Here is a 24,579-nt window from a genome sequence, read left to right on the forward strand (position 1 = left end):
TACTACAGTCCAGCTCGCTTATAACGACATCTGATTTAACGAGAATCCGGATTTAGCGAGGAAGTAAGGAAGATTTGGTTGTGGTACAATGTTAAAGTCTTTGAAGGAATAACTCGTTTTTAGCGAGCAAACCCCACGCGCAATACTTTTGGGATTCATAAAACTTCTTTTGGTACGACTTCCTGCTCAGCTTATCATTTCTTAAAAAAAACTCCTTTGACACTCTGAAGTCAATCGATTTTTTTTTTATTGTGGAGTGGATAAGCATTGAACAAATTAAATGTTTTTTGACACCAGTATATAATTATTTGCGAGGTATACTTACCTCCAAGGCTATTGTAGCTTAAATTCAAGCAAACGAAAACAAAGAAAGAAATCGACAACGATAACGACAAAGGTGAAGAATTTGAAACTTGATAGTAGCTTAAATTCAAGCAAACGAAAACAAGGAAAGAAATCGACAACGATAACGACAAATGTGAAGAATGTGAAAGTAAACCAGCAAGCTTTTCTGCACATCAAATGCCAACGTCAATGGCTTTTGATGTGAAGAAAAACTTGAATCCTTTCTCTAAGGCGCAAGTCTCGATTTCTTTCGGGTGCACAAGAAAGATACAATCAGACAATAAGGCAGTTCAAAGCAAATCAACCAGGAAAAAAATATTAAAAAAAGAAATTAAATTAATTTGAATTCTGAAATTTTTAATTCAAATTATGTGTTTTGCAATCACGAGTTGCGACAGGACCCTACTCATTAGAATTATCTTTTCTAGAAACGGCTCCTGGCCCCCCCAAGCCTGCCCCTCCTCCTGGGCGATTACATGTGTATAGTTGTGTGAGTGTGTAAACCTGTGTGTATGCACGTAGGCGTGTGTGTGTGTGTGTGTGTATCAGCGTGCGTGTGTGTAGGACATGGACGCTGCCGACCAGGAGAAGCAGATTCCGGGGGACAGTACTCAGGACCAGAGGAGTCGCGCCTGCAGAGGAGGTGGGCGGAAGTGCTGCAGAGGGATGCGGGGGGGGGGGAATAAAATCAACGTAACGTCAAGGACAGTCAAATGAGAACAATAAGCAGTCGTAATTGCTCAATAATAAGCGAGTGTGTATGAATTTTTGTGAACTTTTAATTTTTCACAAACTTTTTTTTCAAAAGCACTCGGTTATATCGAGAAAATATCGCAATCCCTTCATGCTCGTTATAAGTAAGTTTTATTGTACTCTATTACAGATTCAATTCTCCGCGCATCGTTAAATGCTGAACACTAAAAACATCCCGTAACGTTGCTGAGTATTTCAGTGTAACGTTTCGGGATTTCAATGGTTTTTATCCACTTCCTGGAAATATCAAGTATCACTGTCAAAACGTTTCCTGAATGGCTGCAAGTTGACAAGTTGCAGGAATGCAGACTTCACTCTGTTGTAAAAAATATTTATAGCTCCCAGTTTAAAGATTAACTGTGAGTGTTTAAGGTATGTGCCTACCTTCGGAGCACTTTTTTTTTTTTTTTTTTTTGAAAGATATAAAATTTTTATTTAACATACATGTTTTTAGTTAGAACGAAATTAAAGCAATACGAAATAAAGCAATGAAATCAAATCCAATTTTCGTGATTTTTTTTCTAGACTTTTGAAAATTAAGCATTTTTTAGTAAAATTATAGTGAAAATTAATACTTATGGTAAACCTTCTGTAGTGAATTTTGATCATTTTTTAAAATTTTTTATTCCAACAATATATTAGTATAACATTTACCTTTGTTGTGAAGCAACAGATTTAAAATATTTTTAAAATTTGATGAAGTAGGACATTTTTTATGTACATAATATGACTTTTTTAAAATAAAATTACAAATTTTCAAAAAAAAAAATTATAAATTTAGTAAATACATAAATACAAGCTATTTGGTGCTTCCTAACATACCCCCAAAATGAGCTGAATATACAGACCAAGTTTCATTTCGATATCTCGACAACATTTTTAGAAATCAGATTTTTCGTAAACTAAAAAACCGAAAATTGCAGTTTTTCAGAAATCGCAAATAAAATTTAAAATCTTGAGTAACAAAATTAGTTCAAATAGACAAAAATTAATTTAATTTAACATATAAAAAAGAAATTGGGTTATAATAGTGTTTTAAGATTATAGAATGGCTGTTCTAATAAACTGATTACATTTCTGGGGCTCACATAATGAGCACTTCCGGTTACGAAAATTTCACTTCCGGTGCATGTTTGGAGCCATAACTCCATTCCTAAAGATCGCAGGAATTAAAGTAAAACATTTTTAGAATCCTAAATATGTATCTTATGAAATGAGCGAATAAAACTTATTTTGAAAAATTTCACCAAAAATCGGATTTTAAGGGTAGGCAACATTTAAGTGCATCGACTTTAATTCAAGTACGGCTCGTCCTGACGGATTAAGCTCCCAAAGGGAGCGAATAAGTCTTTGGATTATGTAGCTTTGCACGAATTGCAATCAAGTAAGATGCTTGACACTTTCTTGCAATTTTGGCTTAATTTTGCCCATGGTTCTAATACTGCTTATGGAGCTGTTATAAAGGGTGTCCGAGAAAGATCCGTACAACTTCAAAAATTTATTGAAAAAGAAGCAATAGGGTTACAGCGAAACTAATTAGTACATTAGATAGAATACCTTTAAAAGTTTTTTTTCCTATAACTTAAGTTATTACCTTAGGAAATTTCTACATGAGATCCTTTCGTAGCACGAACAATATCAAGACGATAATCCAATTCCATCCACGACCGTTTCAGCATGCTAACACCAACAGTAGCTACAGCTGTTTGGATGTTTTGTTCCGTTGTGTTTGCGTATCGGATTTTGTTTCCATAAACCACGCAATACATTGAGATTTCTTCACGCGATCCGCCATTGAAATAACTAAAATGCTTTAATATTCCTTTGCGTGACATGTAGCGCCATATATGGTCAGAAACATATTGCAGGAAAAAACTTTTTGAGTTATGCTATCTAATGTACTAATTAGTTTCGCTGTAACCCTATTGTTTCTTTTTCAATCAATTTTTGAAGTTGTACGGATCTTTCTCGGACACCCTGTATTATTCCTACCAAAGATTACTTTGGAGTTCTATAGAGACACGATTGGCATTAAACGGGAATCTTTCTAGATTTTTCAGGATAATTTCAAGAAGGTTACTGAATTTTGGCGGAAAACATTCCTAGTTTTTGTGAGATATGTTACTTGCTGAAATTGGGCGCATCAGCTGCCTATAATTTTCCAGGAACATTTCTTAATCGTTTTAACCGTGAAAGATTATATACTTACGTCTGCATTCTCCCTCTATTCTGTCGAATGCCAAGTCTTTTTGTTTACAAATACAGACTGCTGAATCTATTCTTGGATCATACATGCAAAATACGTCTTTTCCCGTGCCTTGACCGCAAATTTTCCTCTCGCAGTCGTCGATAGTTTCGCATAAATTTCCACTTGTTCCTTTTCTGCACTTGCAAAATGAATCTTTTCCTGTTCTAATGCATTTGCCACCATTTTGGCATATATCAATTTCGTCGTAGTCACCGCAAACTAAAAAGAAATGAAATTTTAGTGTTTATTAGTTACAACTAAAATATTTTAAGCTTACTTTTTTTTTCAAAACCATTTTTGAAGAACATATGATATTAAACTACACTGCTCGGAATCATTTTTCAAATATAAATAAAACAATCATTTACATGAACTTTAAACCTCGTCATTAAACGTTTAAGTGATTTCTAACTGTTCTTTTAAAGAAGGAAAATTTAAAGGAACTTTTTCTTATCTTCCAAACTAAAGAAACTACTTTTTAAGAAGCTATAAACAGAAAGATATACAATACTTATGGAACGAAATAAATTATTCGAATTTTTACCCACTTTGGATTGCATTAATTTTGTTCATTTTATTGCTATTTAATTATTTTATTTATGTATTCCTGTTTATTAATTTTTTCAGCTTTTCAGCTTTTTTGTGAGTTTTTGCTGCATCTAGGGATTGTCCACAAATAATATTGTCACGAGTTCAGGGGAATCGAAAGTTCATGAAATTTGGATAGTTTGTAACAAAGAGAAGCAAGGGGGGGGGGGGTAGCAAAAAATTTGAGATCACACATTTTATGTAGTTGAAATAAAAACGTTTTTCATATCAAAATGCTTATGCGATATATACATAATTTATGGGCAGTGCTTGTTTCCGTATAGAATAAAATGAATTTATTTGATGTTTTTCCAGAAAGATTTACATACTACAATCAGACAAATTGCTAGTAACTTTTCATATATCATTTCACGTGTGTCATTTTTTAACTACCGAAACACAAAGGAAGGGTGTTATAAGTTTGACGTGTCTGTGTATCTGTGTATCTGTCTGTGGCACTCTAACGCCTAACGGATGAACCGATTTTGAAAAAAAAAATGTTCGAAAGGAGAGTAGATCGAGAGTGTTCTTAGCTAGGTTGCTTCTTCGGATGATATTAATTAACGAAGATATAAACTGAAAGGTTTTTTCGCGATTTTTGCGGCGAAAACAGTTCAAATTTTTGAAATTTAATATCAAAATAAAGAGAATTTTTTTTTCCCGTCTGATAGAATGTGTTTGGAACTTCCATGTTTCATAGAATTCGAATTATAAGGTTTTTTTAAAGCAGATTTTAATAACGGCTAAGCCGTTATTAAAATCTGCTTTAAAATTCACGCGATTGATAACTGAATTCATTGTTGGCCGACAAGGAAATTATTTCTATTCTATTCTATTTCTATTCAAGAGTCACAACTGACTACAACTGTATTATGTCGAGGGATCTGCATACTATGTGCCTTGCCTCCATTATTTTATATACCGATAGATGGCAGCACCATCACCGGATCGGACAGTTAATGAGAATTTAGAACTAGTTCAAGAGCTAATAGCTACCTGGTACTAGCACCCCCAGAGGTATCGTTTCACTTGGAGGACATTGAGACCACGAGCATATTTAACGTCGCCCAGTCCCCTTTAATGACGACGGTGGGTCTTCGACCAGCGGGGATCGAACCCGAGCCCCTCCGGCCCCGAGTCCAATGCCCTACCGATCAGGCTACCACGGCCCGACAAGGAAATTAAAAGCAATGATTTAAAATTTTTATCTGTTGCCAGTTTCTATTTAGTAGCAAATGAAATACTTGAAATTGATTTTTAATAATATAAGAATTTTAAAAGGATCTTCAATTTTCCTCTTGATTCTACAGTTGCAACTCAGTCGGCGATTTTAAAATTTTTAATTTTATCGTTGCTTGTAGCATTCCTTTTTAACCCCCGACACACAAAGGAAGGAGGTTATAAGTTTGACGTATCCGTGTATCTGTCTGTGACACTCTAACGCCTAAACGGATGGACCGATTTTGAAGAAAAAAAAATTGTTCGAAAGGAGAGTAGATCGAGAGTGTTCTTAGCTAGTTTGCCTCTTCGGAAGACATTAATTAACGAAGATATTCATTAAAAACCTATAAACAGTTTTTAATTAATTCACAGCTGTAATTGTTTTGTTTTCAAATGATCCGTCATACAGATACAAAAGACAGTAAATAGCCCATAAATGCATTTACAAATAAATAATTCATACCAAAAATTTACACACTATTTCAAGTAAAAATCTCTTACCCCTTTTTTAGATTTTCTTGATTATAATTCGAACTAAAGGGGGGTGGTTCCCTTACCCCTTTTCTAGGGGTAAATGGGACACCCATCTGGTTTTTTTTAAAAATATAATCGTTAAGAATATTTAAAGCACTATTTCAGAAACGAGCTCATGTGTGCAACACATGATTTCCTTTTACTCTAATTTAAAGATAATAGTGCCTCGGAGTGAGCAAAAAAACACTTTAAATACTTTCATTCCAAGTCCGTTGCGAACCGAAGTAGAGAAAACGTTTTATACAGATACATTTTTCCAATACTGGCAGTTTTAATGAGATTCAATGGTTAACTCTTTAAATATGGCCAACTTGAAACCAAATCATAAATATATAAAAAAAAACCGCCAAATTCGTCGCCAAGTTGGCGACAAAACTTGGCGACCTAAAGCTTGAAGATATATAGTACCGCTTGAATTTACACTGAAATTAACTATGATTTTACCCCAAAAAAGTGTAAAAGACCCCCTTAGTAACATCCGAATGCAACCAAAAGAGAAGCTGCACAACTAGACCCCACTTGGAGTCTATGTAACAAATTTCAACTCTCTAGGACATATCGTTCTTCAGTTATGCGAGATACATACACACATACACACATACGCACATACATACGTACATACAGACGTCACGAGAAAACTCGTTGTAATTAACTCGGGGGTCGTCAAAATGGATTCTTCAGGTACCTATACGTTCTTTGGCATGTATCCACGTGTGGTCGGGTTGAAAAAAAACTCAACATTCATTCGGGGGTGAGCAAAATTGAAATTAAGGCCGATTTTTTGGTGAAATTCTTTTCGCGAATACGATACTTCCTTTTTTGTAAAAGGAAGTAAGAAGAGAAAAAAAAGAACTAAAAAAAAATCACCAAATTGATCGCCAAGGGTGCGGCAAAACTTGGCGACCTAAAGACTGACGATATATTGCCAAGTGTCCGCAAAATTATAACACCACTTGAGTTTACATCGAAATTAACAATGATTTCCCCCCAAAAAGGTGTAAACGATCCCCTTAGGAACATCCGAATGCAACCAAAAGAGAAGGTGCACAACTAGACCCCACTAGAAGTCTACGTACCAATTTCAACTTTCTAGGACATTCCGTTCTTGAGTTATGCGACATACATACACACATACATTAAGTACATACAAACGTCACGAGAAAACTCGTTGTAATTAATTCGGAGATCGTCAAAATGGATATTTCGGATGTCTGTACGTTACTAGTCATATATCCACGTGTGGTCGGGTCGAAAAAAAACTCAACATTCATTCGGGGGTGAGCAAAATGGAAATTAAGGCCGATTTTTGAGTGAAAATTTTTTCGCGAATACAATACTTCCTTTTTTGTAAAAGGAAGTTAAAAATGGTGAAATCTTGTTTATTAATAATGTCTAAGATAAAATAAAACAATAAGTTTAAAGTTTTAGACTTCAAAACTTTTGTATATGGTTTCAAAAACGAACTGTTCCCAAAAGGTGGTCCCACTTATTCCAACCAACCCTAGTTTTTTTTTTCTTTTTTTTTTTTTTTTTGAATCACAATTTTCCATCATACAAAAATAAGTGTCGGTAATTTTTTCCAAAAAATGCATTAAACTACCTATTTCATAGTAAAAATTTGCATACTTCATCGAGTAAAACCACAAAGACTTTTTTTAGATTTGCTTGATTCTAGTTTAAATTAAAGGGGGGGAGGCTTACCCCTTTTTTGGGGGTAAATGAGACACCCATCTGATTTTTAAAAAATATAATCGTTAAGAGTATTTAAAGCATTATTTCAGAAAATAATGGCGAACTCCTGTTTATTAATAATGTCCAAGATAAAATAAACTATAAGTTTAAAGTTTTTGGCTTCAAAACTTTTGTATATGGTTTCAAAAACGAACTGTTCCAAAAAGGGGTTCCACTTACCCCAACAAATCCTAGTTTTGTTTTTTTCGTATCACAATTTTCCATCATACAGAAATCAGTGTCGGTAATTTTTAAGAAAAAAAAATGCAATAAAATATCTATTTCATTGTAAAAATTTGTATACTTCATCGAGTAAAACCACATACGCCTTTTTTAGATACGCTTGCTTTGAATTTAAATTAAAACTTGGGGGCCCCCAGTGAGACACCGATCTGGTTAGGAAAAAAAATGTTAATAGTATTTAAAACTTTTTTTAGGCATAATGATGAACTTTTGTTTTTTGATGTTAATCCATAATAAAATAAATCAATTAGTTTTTTTTTTAAACTTTTGTCTTAGGATTAAAAAACAAACTGCTCACAAAAAACTGGTTCCACTTACGTCAACGAACCCTAATGAAAGTGTCTGTATGTGAGTGGGTGAATGTGAGTGTGTCTTCGTTCTTCAAGTCGACAGTTTACGTCGGACCTCTGCAAAGTTTTGCGCAGAGATACTTTTATGCTCAGGGAATCCCATAGGTGGGGGAAGGTTCTTCCCTCCTACAAAAATCCGCAGTTTACGTAGGATCTTTGCCTAATTTGGCAGAGAGGTCCTTTGATAATCTAGAATTAACGTGGATAGGGGGGGGGTCACCTACAGTTACCCAATACCTTACAGTTTACGTAGGATTTTTCTCAAAATTTGGCACAAGGGTCCTTAAAAGCTCAAGAATACACATAGGGTTTTTTTACAAGAAAATCCGTGAAACGGAATAGTTACTCCTGTTAATAACAATGACTAGATTTTTGGAATTGAAAAACCGAAGAGGGTCAAAGTAAAATTTTGAGTCGTAAAATTTTCTACACGTTGACGGGAAATTTAACACTATTTCAAAAGTTTTTGCTTATGAAAGTATGAAAATCAAGTTTCACAATTTATCAAGAGATTTCTTTTGTCTTACTTTCAAAGTTATATACTTATATAGCAGAGTCCCCCCCTCCCTGCCCTTTTTTTAACAATTAATAACACCACTAACTTTAATTTAAAAAAACGTTTGTTCAGATTTGAGGCAGTGAGAATCAAAGGGTTGTAAGAGCAAGTTTTAAAGTAAGGACCAAAATATGTTTGAAATTTAGATTCTAGGTTGCCTTTATAGATTTTTTTCTCTAAATTATGCTGTATAGCAGCTCCTACTAGAGCTACTAGTATTACTTCTTGCCGAAAGGCAAAAGAGAGATTCTCTTATCATTTGTGCAGATCATCTGCAAGTTTTTAATTTCGTTACTTAAATCCCTTTCATTCCCACTGCAACATTTTTAATTAAAAATTTTTAGAAATATTATATTTAGAGGAACACAAGAAGTAGCAGAGTACCGCGGAAAAGCAAGGGTAAGACTATTAACCTACATAGTTTTGATTCCAGCGCTGCGCCAACGCCAATTGGTTAAAACATCTGCACGCAGATTTTGCCATTTTGTGCCAGTTCTTTATTTCTGCTCGGTTTAATTGCAAGATTTAGTGATCCTTGTTAAAGCAAGTGTCTTTCTCTTACGTAAATGGCAATTTACTTGAACGAGAGTATTTTTAACGTGTACTTTACTATCGTTATACTATTGCTTTAGTAGTAACGTCGGTGGTCCAATAATCTAAAAATCGACTCTTACTCGGCACGGGGAACTTCAGTTTTCCAATACGAAAATTCCAGAAGGTATGGTTTTTACCCATGATGTTATCTTATTTTATCTCTGCTTTTTGGGTGGTGTGGTGCTACTGAATTTGCGATTGCAATGGATGTTGTTTACATACGACAGCTACGAGACTCGAACGTTTTTAAATCGCGATTGTATTTCCTACAGGCAATTAATGCATGCTACAGATGGTGAAGACTCATGTTAATCTTCAACTCGTGAGGTGATTTTTTTCTTGCGAAAAAAGCGATAATGTACGGGGCATATAATTCTAGCATCATATTTCTTATGCACTTCAAAATATTTAGAAAAACTGAGAAACGACTGAAACAGTATCGCGAGTAATATACATATGCCATGCAAAGCCATATCGCACTCCAGCAAGGAAAGTGGCGCTCAAAATTTCTGGAAAACGTACTAGCTATTTACTGATTTAAAATCAAAATTTAATGTTCTTTTTTGCCACTAAACTCTCACCAAGTTAGCTTACATAACTGCTGTGCGGTGGCGTAAAAACGACGTACTGTCCAACCACGGATTGCATGAAATTTTCAAACGTCCAGATAAGACGAATCTATGTGAATAAGGGGGGAAAATAAAAATTTGATGCGCATATTCCGCTCAATTGAATGAGACTCTGCTTCTGCAAAAGCTGACATCGCTAAAAAAAATAATAGATTTGTCCATTTCCGGCTGTAAAACGAATGTTTGTCTTTTCATACAATCCGTGGTCAGTCAGTAATCAATAGTGGCACATCATTAAATTTTTACAATTTGGAAGAAAAAGTTTCTGGTTTTAAGTACGTATTTTTAATTAAGGTAACAAAAACTGACCAGGTAAGCATCACAATATAATTTTTTTGCGCGTATTGTAATATTTGAGACTAAATGGCTTAAGACTACTATTACGTAAAACTTTGATTTTCTACAATGCTGTTTTTTCGAGTTGTGTCACTTTTCTTGCATAAAATATTTCTTTTTTGTTGAAAATTTGTGTTCAAAAGAAGAAAAAAAAATACTACTACTTAAATGACATTTAGAAATGGTAGTGTAATAAAATTTAAATCAAACATACACATTCCCCAGAAACCATGAAAAAACATTAATTTGTTGCGCTTTTCTCGAGCAGTGAGCAAAAAACTGAACTTGTTATCTACTTGTAGCCTTACTATAATATGTTAACATTACAAAACGTTTAAATGCAAGTGTCAAATTTTTCTGGGGTGTTAGATACCCCCACCTGACCAGTTAAAAGTTTTAAAAATATCAACAGACTTCATTGAATTAATGTTCCTTACATACCAGATCATAAGAAATAAGTTCCCCATCTCACTTCAGCGCAGCGGTGGGATGAGACAAGGCAAAATACATTCAAAAAAAAAAAAAAAAGATAGTTACTTTTGAAGTAATCGGGTTTTTCTCCCTTACTTTTATAATTTTCAGTTAGAGAGCCAATTTTAAAGATAACGTTTGAGCCAAAAGTGTTTTTAAATCGAAAAAAACATTTTATTAGACATTGTATAAAGAGTTAAGCCCGGAATTCCACTACTTATTTATTCCCTTACTTTTATGATACAAATAGAGAACGAATTTCAGAGAATAGGGTTGTGCCAAAGTGTTTTTAAATCGCCAAAACTTTTTATTAGATAATGGGAAAAGTGTTAAGCTGCGAGTCCCCCTTTCTTTTTGCACATTCAAAAATCTGTTAATCTTTAATTTATTTGAGACAACATTATTTTTACCTGAAGTTTCAAGAAGGAAACATTATCGGATTTTTAGAAAATAAGGCTCGACTAGGAATAACTTAAATAACGTCTAATTTTTTTTAAACTTAGATGTTCTTAGGGTGATCTTAATTAAAACTTTTATTTTTTGCACTAATAAAGTTATGAAGAAACAAACCTCCAGTGAAATTCAACATTATGGGAACTACAAGCAAAATCAGTGTTCTGCATGGTACTAAGGGGAATTTTTCAAGTAGTTCTGCATTAAACTTGGCTTAAGGGAGGAAACTCACTGTTTATTAGGGGAAACGTTGATAGAAATCATTTATTTCTTTTTTAGTTGTAAAGGTTATTTCCTTAATATGCGGTTTAAGAAATGCATAAAACAAGGGCAATAATATTGCTCTTCATTTATTCTCAAAATATGAACTTATTTTTTGATGTCATTTTCCGCTAAACGCAAATCGCAATAACTGGTGCATGAATTTTTGTATTACCCTTACAGTTATAGTGCACAGCAACGCAGTAATTTGAAATACGCAGCCCTTATGTTACATACCCTGTTCAAAGATATAAGTGTTTGTTTCAAATACACGATTTAACAATCTTAATAGAATCAATGTTTGATTCTGAATATTTAGTGGCGAAAGGCGGATAATTTCTTACAATGAGAGTAGTTTCAGCAAGTTTTTATCAGAGCTAAAATCTTTCGTTACATTTCAAAAATTGCAATTTTGGATTTTTTATAAGCCAAAATATTTTTCTTCTAACTAACAGCAGAAGGGGATTTTGAAGTTACGAATGATTTTTTTTAATATACTTAATTTTCAAACAGAAATTTGAAAAAATATAAATGGGCAAAAATAAAATTAAAAAAAAAAAAAAAAAAAAAAAAAACAGGCATAACTTTTACTATTATTTTATTTTTAAGCATCGTGTAGGCTTTGCTAAAGTCGCAATATTAATGATTTTATTTCTTAAGAGAAGGGTTGCAAATATAAGTGATAGTCTTAAATTAAAAAATTTAAAAAAAGCCCGACTGAGTCGCAAATGTAGAATCAAGAGGGAAAATAGAAAATCCTTTTAAAAGCCTTATACTATTAAAAATCAATTACAAATATTTTATTGTTAACAAATAGAAACTGGCAACAGATAAACATTTTAAATCATTGCTTTTAATTTCCTTGTCGGTCAACAATGCATTCGGTTACCAATCTCTTAAATAAAGGCTTAGCAGTATTTAAAATCTACTTTGAAAAAGCGCTATAATTCGAATTCTATATAACATGGAAGTTCCAAACACATTCTATTAGAAGCTGAAAAAAAATTCTCTTTATTTTCTTACTAAATTTCAAATTTTTTAAATTCGTTTTCACTGCAAAAATCGTGAAAAACCGTTTAGAGGTTTTTAATTATTATATTCGTTAATTAAAATGTCATCCAAAGACCCAACCTAGCTATGAACGCTCTTGATCAACTCTCTTTTCGATTTTTTTTTTTTTTTTTCAAAATCGGCTCATCTGTTTAGGTGCTAGAGTGCCACAGAAAAACAGGTACACAGATACACAGACATGTCAAACTTATAACCTCCTTCCTTTGTGTGTCGGGAGCTAAAAATAAGAGGATTAATTTACTTCTGTTCACAAAAGCAGAATAGTGCTAGTAACAGGATTGCTTTTTTGTATCTTAAAATTGAGAAGGGTGTCTAAAAAAAATACGATTTCCTTCGAAAGGCTATAGAAAAATTTGTCTCTTCAATTCATAAAAGAGTTGATTGTAAATGTTTCGAGCCTCTGAAATGAGACACCAACGCAGAAATATTTAAAAAAAAAAAAATTAATTTGAATTTTGACATCTTGAATTCAAATTATGTTTTTCGCAATCACGAGTGTGTGTATGTAGGCGTGTGTGTTTGTGTGTGGGGGTATGTGTTAGTGGGTACGGGTTATGTGTATGAATGTGTGTGTGGGGGGTATGTGTATGTGTGTGTAGGCAAATGTGTTTGTGTCTGTGTGCATGCATGAATGTGTGGGTAGTTATGTATGTGTGTGTGTATGTTTTTGTGTGTGTATGTGTGGGTGTCTGTATGTATGCGTGTGTGTAAGTGTTTGTATGTGTGTAGGTGTATATGTGTGTATGTGTTTGTTTGTGTGTGTGTGCGTGTGTGTGTGTGTGTAGGTGTAGTTGTGTATGTATGCGCGTGTGTGTAGGACATGGATGCAACCTGGAGACGGCTTTCGCTATAGGTGCAGCATCGTGAGGAGCCCGTCGACGGTGATGCTGCAGAGGGTGGCGGTGGGAAAAATCAAAGGAACGCCAAAAACAGTCAAGTGAGAACAATAAGCAATCGTGATTGCTCAAAAAAAAGTTGGTCTTTTTAGCACCATGAAGCAATGATAATCACTCAACGAAATCTCAAAAGCAAACATTGAAAAGGAAACTACAGCTTGGTATTGCGAAAGACGATTTTTTTTTTTTTCATTCCCAACGAACACCTTATCTCAGTTATCTCAGTAAACCAAATTTGATTTTAAACACCTTTCAGTTATTGAAAATGTTTCATCGGATTGCTCAAGTTTTACTGTGTTAAAGAGCATATCATCATCTGAGTATTACTACTAGCTAACTGCAAATTTGAATAGAATGTGTCACTTGTATTGAAATTTTATGTTCAAAAGAATACATAAATACTTCTAATTAAATCAAACTTAGAGAAATTGTAGTTTTCTTACAAAAAAATCCAATTTTCACATTACTCGAAAATAGTTTAAAAAAACATTAGTTCGTTGAATTTTCAGGGAAACAGTAAGAAAAAAAAATGGAATTATAGTTATCTGCTTCCAGAATTTGCTACACGATATGCAAAAGGAACTGATTACAATTTCTCCCTGCAACTAACGACTATCGGCATAGAATTTCTTTAAACTTTTTTCTGAATTAAGGTGCCCTCAGAAGCAAAGAAACACTTTAAATAGTTTCACCTCAAGTTTGTTGCGAACCGAAGCAAAAAAAAAAAAAGGTTTATACAGATAAATTTTCCCAATACTGACAGTTTTAATGTGATTCAATGGTTAACTCTCTAAATGAGGCCAAATTGTAATCAGACTTAAAAAAAAAAAAAAAAAACCTCCAAATTTGTTGGCGACAAAACTTGGCGATCAACAACATGGCGATATATTGCCAAGTGTTTGCCAAATTAAAACATCACTTGAGTTTGCATTGAAATTAACAATGATTTTACCCGAAAAAGGTGCCAAAGACCCTCTTTGGAACATTCGAATGCAACCAAAAGGAAAGGCCCACAACTAGACCCCACTAGGAGTCTACGTAGCGAATTTCAACTTTCTAGGACATACCGTTTTTGAGTTATGCGAGATACATACGTACATACACACATAAGCACATACACACATCACGAGAAAACTCGTTGTAATTAACTCGGGGATCGTCAAAACGGATACTTCAGGTGTCTATACGTTCTTAGGCATATATCCAGGTGTGGTCGGGTTGGAAAAAAAAACTCAATAAACATTCGGGGGCGAGCAAAATGTAAATTAAATCCGATTTTTGAGTGAAAAGTTTTTCGCGAATACAGTACTTCCTTTTTTGTAAAAGGATGTAAAAAAAAAGCCTATGAAACTGAGGGGAATAAAAAACATTTGGATGCAAAAGTTGAGTGTGTAAAATAAATTTGTTTTTTGCAACGTGAATTTTGGTCTTTCAATAATGTGTGAGCTTCAAAAAAATTCTGACATAATTTATCACATTGCGGTTATTAAATGCTTACAAAAAGCATAAGAATCAGAAATACTACCAGTTAAAGTCTTTACAACCCCCATTATACGTTAAATGCTGTGCATTAACTTTTCTCTAGTGGAATGTGTTTTTTCTTTTCTCAACTTATCACAGCAGAATAATGACGGATTGCAGGAAGTAAGATTACCAAAAAGATATGTACAGTCGCCCGTTTGTTATTTGATCTGTCGTCCAAACAAAACCGTTCGTAAAACTGCAAAAAAAAAAAAAAAAAAAAAAAGCCCGTTTACTAGAAAAATATACTAACATAATATTATTTCTATGGTTAGTTTACAAACGTATTACATTCTTTTTGCACATTCTCTAAAGTTCTGTTCTGTTATGTGACAAAATATATTTTAGTTGTAGATAACGTACTCAGTGGAGTGGTTCGTAAAAATCGAATTTTTTACTTCTGAATCGCGTTAACTTTCAAATGTTGCAGTTTGCTTTCCTCAATTGGGGGGGGGGGGGATTAATGTAGTATAGTTTAAAATATTACAATTCTGTGGTGTGTGTTTTAATAATATTTAGTATAAAAAGAAGTCAGAAAAATTGGACTGAAATTTAAGCGAAATTTTGCTTTTCAGAAAGCCTGAGTAATCACCCAGCTGTATCCTTTGATTAATTAAATCTAATTTTGCTAAATATTTTGTGTGAAGAAGTAAAATGAAAGTACCTTCATCAACCTCAGAACGAGTATCCAGTTCACCTCTTGCGTAGACTCCAATGAACAAAAGCGCACACCACAACACTAAGGATTTCAAGTTCACCTCCATCTTTGGAGGATTGAGAAAAAAAATATCTAAAGTCTTAAAAAAAGACTTGAAACCCAAGCCTCTGGGAATGAAAAGTGCGTTATTTCCTTGAATACTCTCTGCAAAAAAGAACACCCCGATGCCTACGATTTCGGGTTTATCTAAATTTTACCTTGGCAATAGCGATAGCTAATCTATTATTGCCACACACCTGTGGCATATTTTATCAGAACATATTCGATCGATGAGTGAGAAAAATATAGGGTAGTAGCAGGTGACGTCACAATCAAATTCCAAATGCTAATGACAACTAAACTAGCAAATTTCAGAAAATGGGACCAGGGTTGCCAAATTTGAGAACAGTGAATTTCGGGCTTCTAGGAGTGAAAATGGGGGGGGGGATATTTTTGAGATTAAGTGCAATTAAAGGTGTATTTTTAAGGGGTGATAAACAACTCTGTTTTTATAGCTTTCGGAAGCTTCCTCTCAGTAGGTTTATGGGTGAGCACAATTTTGGATAAACTATCTCAGAGAATAAAGCAAGTAATACAAGATGTTCAGTATACAGATCGACGCTGATAAGAACAGGTGCTAATTAGTTTTTTACTTGCGTTTGCTATAAGAGAAACAGTGGAATCGAAAAATTTTCTTGTTAAATGTGACTACTTTATCGGAAATAGTAAAACAAGGAATCGTGGAGCAAAACTTTTTTTTTTAATGCCTCACCAGCCAATGGGGAAATCTAACTGACGTGAGCAAGCCTCATGGTCTGCCGCCAAGACAAAAACATACAAATCAAATCAAAACGATAATAATTTTTGCATTTGCTGATGCATAATTTTCTTTCTGCTCTTTATTTCACAAATTTTGTTATTTTTTCCCCTTAAAATAATGTCTCGTTTTGTAAAATAATGTTATTAGCCAAAATACGGGACTTGAGCCGGGATGTTCCCCGGGACGCGGGAAAAATTTTCAAAATACGGGGCTGTCCCTTGAAATCCGGGACGTCTGGCAACCCTGAATGGGACTGTTCATTCTGTCTGAAAATTTCTCCTCGGGCTACGGGACAAGCTACCTAAAGATTGAATTGTCTCGCCCAAATAAGGATGACCGGTGCTAATACCTTCGCATCTTGTAATTTATGTTAACATATAGTCTACTACTTATATGTCTACGGCATGTTTGCAATCTTTGGGAGCCTAAACTTTAAAATTATTTCCCATTTTTTGAATCATTTTAAAATGGTTACCAACAATTAAGTTCTATTAGCGAGTGTGAAAACTAACACTTTATCTCTGATTTGTTTGTCTTTTTACTTCCTTTTACAAAAAAGGAAGTATTGTATTCGCGAAAAAATTTTCACTCAAAAACCGGCCTTAATTTCCATTTTCCTCACGCCCGAATGAATGTTGAGTTTTTTTTTTCGACTCGACCACACGTGGATATATGCCTAAGAACGTACAGACACCAGAAATATCCATTTTGACGACCCCCGAGTTAATTACAACGTATTTTCTCGTAACGTCCGTATGTACGTATGTATGTGTGTATGTATCTCGCATAACTCAAAAACGGGATGTCCTAGAAAGTTGAAATTTGGTACGTGGACTCCTAGTGGAGTGTAGTTGTGCACCTTCAATTTTGGTTGCATTCGGATGTTTCTAAAGGGGTCTTTTGCCCCTTTTTGGGGGGAAATCATTGTTAATTTCGATGTAAAATCAAGTTGTCTTAAAATTTGTCGGACACTTGGTGATATATCACCAGTCTTGTAGTCGCCAAGTTTTGTCGACAACTTGGCGACAAATTTGGTGATTTTTTTATATATATTTTTTTTTTTTTTGAGTAATCATGATTGCTTATTGTTCTCATTTGACCGTTTTTGGTGTCCGTGCCTTTTTCAACTTGGACCAGAAGCCTTTGCAGCACCACCGCCCACCGTCCTCTGCTGGCGGCGCGGCTGCTCCGGTTTTGAGCTACCCGCTGCTCCTGGTCGGAGGCGTCCATGTCCTACACACACGCACGTTCACACACATACACACACACCACTTCACACACATACTCTCACACACGCCTACGTGCATACACACAGGTCTACGCACACACACAACTATGCACACGTAACCACCCATGAAGAGAGGCAGGCTTGGGGGGGGGGGGGACAGGAGCCGTTTCTAGAAACAATAACTCCAATCAGTAGGGTCCTGTCTGATTGCGAAAAACATAATTTGAATTCAAAATTTCAGAATTCAAATTAATTTTCTTTTTTTTTTTAAATTTGGTTTCAGTTTGGCCACTGGTGGTGATATTTAGAGAGTAAACAATTGAATCACATTAAAATTGCTAATAATGGGGAAATGACACTAAATTGGAGTAAAAGGAAGTCATGTGATGCACACATCAGCTCGTTTTATTCATGAAGTTCTAATAATTTAACATTTCATCGGTTCTTACGAAACTGCACAAAAAAATGCTTTATATTTCTCAGGAGAAGGAATTAATGAGATCCTTCCAGTTTTGAGGAGCATCTTTTGTTTAAGATTATATTACATTATCTTTGTATTTCTAAACTTGAAACATTTTGCCTTAAACACATTATTCTTCCACTAAATCAATGTCACAGAATTTAAGAGATTTTTCACGTTTTTATCAGTACCCCTTGTTTAATATCTTTTTACATTATCTATATATTTCTAAACGTGATTAATTTTGCTTTAAACATGTTATTCTGCCCCAAGTCACTGTCACACAAGTTAAGAGATCCTTCCCGTTTTAAATAAACCTTTACATTATCTATGTATTTCTGAAGTTAAAACATTTTGCTTTAAGCATATTATTCCTCCACTAAGTTTAACTAAGCACTAAGTCAATGTCACACAAATTAAGACATTCTTCCCTTTTCTATAAACAGTCCTTGTTTAATATCGCTTTGCATTTTCTATTTATTTCTAAAATTGGAACATTTTTCCTTAAACATGTTATTCTCCCACTAAGTTCAACTGAGCACTAAATCAATGTCACACAATTTAAGAGATCCTTCTTGCTTTTATGAGTACCTGTTGTTTAATAAATCTTTTCATTATCTATGTATTTCTTAACTTGAAACATTTTGTTTTAAACGTGTTATTCCTTCACTAAGTTTAAGTAAGCACTAAGGCAGTGTCACACAATTTAAGAGATCCTTCCCCTCTTTATGAACAATCCTTTTGAACACGCTTTTATTAGCTTCACTTGTACGTTTGTGAGTAACTCTCCTTTGGACTAAGAGCTAGTGGCTAGTTACTAGTGGTACTGTCCAACCACGGATTGCATGGAATTTTCAAACGTCCAGATAAGACAAATCTAGGTGAATAAGAGGGAAAAGTAAAAATTTGATGCGCGTATTCTGCTCATTTGAATGAGACTCTGCTTCTGCAAAAGCTGACATCGGTAAAAAATAGTAGATTCGTCCATTTCCGGCTGTAAAACAGATGTTTGTCTTTCCATACAATCCTTGGTCAGACAGTACATTCCACCACTTTATGAGCGTTCGTAGCCGAACGGTCTAAGGCGCGGGTCTTCGCTGACGTCCCCCTCCGGGAATCATTGGGTGTGCGTTCTAATCACCTCTACACCGTAATTAAATTTATAATCTTGCAACTCAATTTTCGCCCACTTTTTGCTATCGGATTCTTTTAAAATTTGGAATGCAACCTCAGATCCTATGACAATACACTATTCTATAATCAAATTAATTCATTAACGATAAGTTATTAGTTTATTCTAATTAACACGTTTTTATTAGCTTAACTTGTATGTTTGTGGGTCCAACTTTCCTCTGGACAAATAGTCAGTGGCTTATTAGAATTACTTACAACGTACAAATCAGAGCTGCATAGTGTAACAATGTTTGCACATGAATTTACCAGAAAGCATTCAAAATGTCTAATGCAAGTAATGCAATAGAATACTAAGATACATTCCATTATAAAACTCGAACACACGCACAAAAATTTCATTTAAAAGTTACAAGTGTTAGCAATATTTAGTATCTAAATCTTATTTGAAAAAAAAAAAAAACAGTAATAAGGACTTTATTTTTTTCAGAAATAAAAAATACCAACAATTAATTTTTGATTATTCGAGTACAAAAACTAGAATTGTAAATCCAATCTTGGAGGTGTTCATCCCTCTAAGAGTCCCCCCCCCCGCCCCCGCCCCCCGAATTAGAATCATCCAAAAAAGACCGCTTTAAAATACCCTATCCCATAAAAATGTCTATAGCGTAGTGTGCGTAATCCTCACCCCCCTCGTGAATCATTATATGATAATTCATACAAAAAATAACACTAAAAGAACACGATTTTGTAGCAAAATGAACTAAAAAGTAAAAAATAAAAGAAAAATTTAAAAAACTAAAAAAACAACAAAATGAACTAAAAAGTTAAAAATAATCTTTCGATTACAAGTATATAAAGTAATTGACCAAACACTTAATTTTACGGTAATAAAAAAAAACTTGGGGGGCTTCTTATCACTTGTCTTAAAATTCTTCCACTTGTTATCCATGCAAAAATGTAAATAGGCAGCCCCCACCCTTTTTTTTATTACAGTAAAATTAAGTGTTTGGTCAATTACGTTATATACTTGTCGTCCAAAGGTTATTTTTAAATTTTTAGTTCATTTTGCTACTAAAGCGTGTTTTTTTTAGTTCTTTAAAATATTATTTTTCAATTTTCATATCACTTTACATTTTCTATTCATTTAAAAATTGGAAACATATTTCCTTAAACATGTTATACTTCTACTAAGTTTGACTGAGAACTAAGTCAATGTTATACAATTCAAGATATCCTCCCCATTTTTATGAGCGTGTATTGTTCAATATATGTCTCTTTACATTATCCATGTATTTCAAAACTCGAAACATTTTGCCTCAAACACGTTACTCTTCCACTAAACTTAGCTAAGCCCTAATTGAATGTCGCACAATTTAAGAGATTCTTCCCATTTTCTTTGAGCATCCCATGTTTAGTGCTGCTAGGCATATTTATGCATTTCTAAACTTGAATCATTAAAAAAACTGCTTAAGGCTTTCACGGCCGGCGTCAACATGAAGAGAGGACATGTCCGGGCAGAGGCGTAGCTAGACCCGACTTTCGGGGGGGGGGGATTGCTTCTTTTATATATATATATATATATATATATATATATATATATATATATATATATATATATATATATATGCAAATTTTTTTAGTATTAAAAAAAATAAGAGGGAGGTGAATCTTACATACTTTGGAATGGGGTGCTCCAATTCCGATACTTGTGTCAAACAAAACAAAAAATAAGATTTTTTTTTTCTTTTAATGTTATGGAAACTTCAACTTTTTTTTCTTTTCCCTCCATTTAATTTAAAGTGAAATTTTCTAGCAACGTCTTGTCGAAACCAGTCTATCCAAATCAGGGGGAAATCAAATATCTGATGAGCGTGTCCCATTCATTTCAGTGTGACTGCTTAATTTAGAGGCTAACACACATCTACAAAAGCTGGCATCCCTGAAAGCTAATAGATACTTCCATTTCCGCCTGTAAACTGGATGTTTGACTTTCAAGCAATACAAGACTTTTTCTTGAAAAAGATATGCTTAAAGTTTCTTTTACTGTCAAAATGATTCCTTAAACTCGCAATAAAGCACTTAATAATGTAATCTTTACTAATAATAAAGCTGAAAGTCTCTCTGTCCGGAGGATGTCTGGATTTCTGTGACGCGCAGAGCGCCTAGACCGTTCGGCCGATTTTCATGAAATTTGGCACACATTTAGTTTGTAGCATGGGGGTGTGCACCTCGAAGCGATTTTTCGAAAATTCGATGTGGTTCTTTTTCTATTCCAATTTTAAGAACAAAAAAATCATGAGATGGACGAGTAAATTACGAAATTATTATAACGTGGAACCGTAACATGGGTACAAGCCAATTGGCGAGAAAATTCACCATGCATTATTTCTAAATATACAGGCGAACCAAAAGACCTTTTAATTTTTCTATTACGGGCAAAGCCGTGCGGGTACCACTAGTAATAGAATAAATACCTAGCAAAACTAATAAAGAGGAATTTTAATCAAAAGCCCATATTGTCTTTAGTATCGATTTCAAATTTTCACTATCATACTTCAAATTTCTATAAAAATGTACTTAAAGCCCCGTATCTCAAAACCTCTTTATCTCGATTTTTTTCTTTAATGTGAAATTTGAATTATACAGATTCGACTGTATGCAATATTCCCACTGCGCGGCTCATAAAATTAAACATATTTAACAATTTGCAGAATCTAAAACAAAGAAAGTCTGCATATACGTGGATTTAACAAATCAATCTCATTTCTAAAGCAAAGTGTCAAATTTCACTCAATTATCAAAAAATTGTCGCAGCAGAGGGTTTATGCTTGAGGGTCACACATGGAGTAGATTTTCAATGTCATTGGGGGGGGGGAGCGAAGTGCATTTTTGACCTTTGTTACTCAGAAAAAAGTCGTTTTGATTTTTTTTCTTTTTCTTCCTTTTTTGTTCCTTTCTCTTCTCTCTTCTTTCTCTCTCTCTCTCTTTTTTTGAGAGTAACGTTTCGGGGGGGGGGGGGGGGGCTTAAACCTAATTTAACTTAGTACTAACTCAATGTCACACAATTTTCAAGATTCTACCCCTTTTTTTATAAGCAACGCTTGTTTAACTTTACATTATGTATGTATTTCAAAACATGAAACACGTATTCTTCCACTAAGTTTAACTGAGCACTTCAAGTTGACGTCGTCAAATTTAAGTCATATACCTAACTTCGAGATATCTTCTTTCCGTATCATGCGCTAGCAATACTTTCCTGAGTTTCATTTATTTCACTATTATTTCAAGTGCACTCAAAGTCAACACAAGACGTTTCAGATTTGAGTCATTTTTGTCGGCAATTCTTAGTTAACTGTTTCAACCAAAAAACAAGAAAAGAATAAATTGAGATAAATCTTTCTCGATAAACAACGGTTGGAATCATTTCCATCGTCAGAAAATCAGTTGCCGTAGTTACTGTATCATAAAAACGGCTTGTTATCTAAAAAATGCAGACCGGTTTTCAATAACTGTTGTATCAGTGCCTTTGTCATTAGAAAGGATATCGTATTTTTTATTTATGGCTATTATATCAATCATACCTCCAAGGTTCAGGAAAATATAAACGAAATATTTCCGAACGAAAAATTATTACAGTGCAGAACCTTTTATCCGGGAACCAAAATACCGGGAAACCAGAAAACCGGCAACTTTTTCCCGATTTTTCCGCCATTTTTTTTTAAATATACCATTTTGGTAATTTTTGAAAACTAAGCATTTTTTCTGAAATACCAAAAAGAATATGAGCGATTTCTTAATAAACACCATATTACTCACGGAAAACTCGGGGAAAATGTTTGCAAATACCAACTTCAAATGGTTGTCCATTATGCGGGGCAAAACTTCACAAAAAAAGTAGTGGATTTTTTTTTTTTTTTTTTCTTTTCCAAACAGAATGTGAGGGTCTCAGGTATTATGAATAACTTCAGTTTTTTGGTGTTCAAAATATTCTCTCACTCTTAATTTTTAATATTTCGATATTTATAAGCATTTCTGAACTGTTTTCTTCTTATTTTAATATGCATAACTATTTATTACAGTAATTTAAGTTTTACAAACAATCGGCTAATAGCGCTTTTTAGCGATCCAGAAAACCTGGAAATTCAGATATCCGGGATAGCGATGGTCCCGAACTTCCCGGATAATTGGTTCTCTACTGTACTGCGTTTCTATTGGACAGTAAATACCAAGTTCCTTCTTATTTTCCTAACCAGAAAAGCACACGAATATTGTAATTATGATAAGAATTTAAATAAAATGTGTCAATATGCATTCAAAAAAGCATATTGGCACATTTTTTGGCGCAAAAATTATTGATTTTCGTACCCTCGTTTTCAAGACATAAAGTCTTAAAGTTCGCCAAAAAAAAATTTAAATCGCCAAATTTACAGTTTTGGCGAGAACTTGAAGGCACCACGCGATTTCACCTATTGCACGTGGCAGGATATCCCTCTGTGGAGCGTGAGACATGTCTTCCATCACTCATTGGAACTCTCGATAAATTTGGCGACTTTCCTCAAAATTTCGGCTTATTTTAAGGCCCCCTATTTCGATAAGGGGGACACGAGGGCAAGTAATTTATGCATCTACAAATATCCCTTACTATACTCTTTTTGATTATTCTTTACTTCATTTTTTACCCCATTCGAGTGATTCCCTGTTAAGATCGAATACAAACAAGTCACTGATCCTATTGCCCTATGAAGTTGTTATTTGGTGGATTTATACAAAATGACAGCACAGCACAGTTTCATTTTAAGCATGAAACTCATAATCAATCATTTAAAACCAGCATTTGGTACATGACAGTAGAAATATCGTTATATAGATAGTTTTCCTTTTTTTTCACTCATCAGGCTGTGTTTTAAAGTGCTAAAAACAATTACGAATTGCTCATACACTGGGGTATGTTCACATTTTGTATTTACGCGTAATTTGAAACAAGTATACTTCAAATACAACCACAATTTTTTTCAAACTAGCTGCAATATTTTCCCCAACAAGTAAAAACATAAATTTCTTCATATGCTTAACATTTTACTTTTTTTTTTCCAAGTGCACATTTTAGTCACCTAACATGTCGTTACAAAATAATCTTAAATTAGTTGTAGAGTAGTTAATGATTCCTTGAAATTTTAATTTTTAAACACATGACGTAGAATATAATGCAAAAACATAATAAATTACAAATAATGGATGATGAATTTCTCGACAATTTGCTACGTTCATTTGCTCGCCCATATACCACGATATGATAATTTTCTCGTCCACCATGTTATGGAAATTTGCACTCGCCACGTTATGATTATTGCTCGGTAAAATGTTCTTAAAATTAAAATAGAAAAAGAACAAAATCGAATTTTCGAAAAATTGCTTCGAGGTGCACACTCCCATGCTATA

General features: G+C 34.0%; 1 protein-coding gene across 1 annotated transcript in view; it reads right to left on the reverse strand.

Moving 5' to 3' along the window:
• Positions 1-15,604, reverse strand: part of LOC129227548 (delta-like protein 1) — a 36,701-nt gene extending 21,097 nt beyond the window's left edge. Inside the window, exons 1-2 of the mRNA XM_054862128.1 lie at positions 15,466-15,604; positions 3,308-3,565 (exon numbers count right to left, since the gene is read on the reverse strand). Coding sequence (XP_054718103.1) covers positions 3,308-3,565; positions 15,466-15,565 — 358 coding nt within the window. The 5' untranslated portion in view covers positions 15,566-15,604. The remainder of the gene's footprint in view (positions 1-3,307; positions 3,566-15,465) is intronic.
• Positions 15,605-24,579: the final 8,975 nt, after the last annotated feature.

This window comes from Uloborus diversus, chromosome 8 (assembly GCF_026930045.1).
Source record: "Uloborus diversus isolate 005 chromosome 8, Udiv.v.3.1, whole genome shotgun sequence".
In the NCBI taxonomy this organism is placed as follows: Eukaryota; Metazoa; Arthropoda; class Arachnida; order Araneae; family Uloboridae; genus Uloborus; species Uloborus diversus.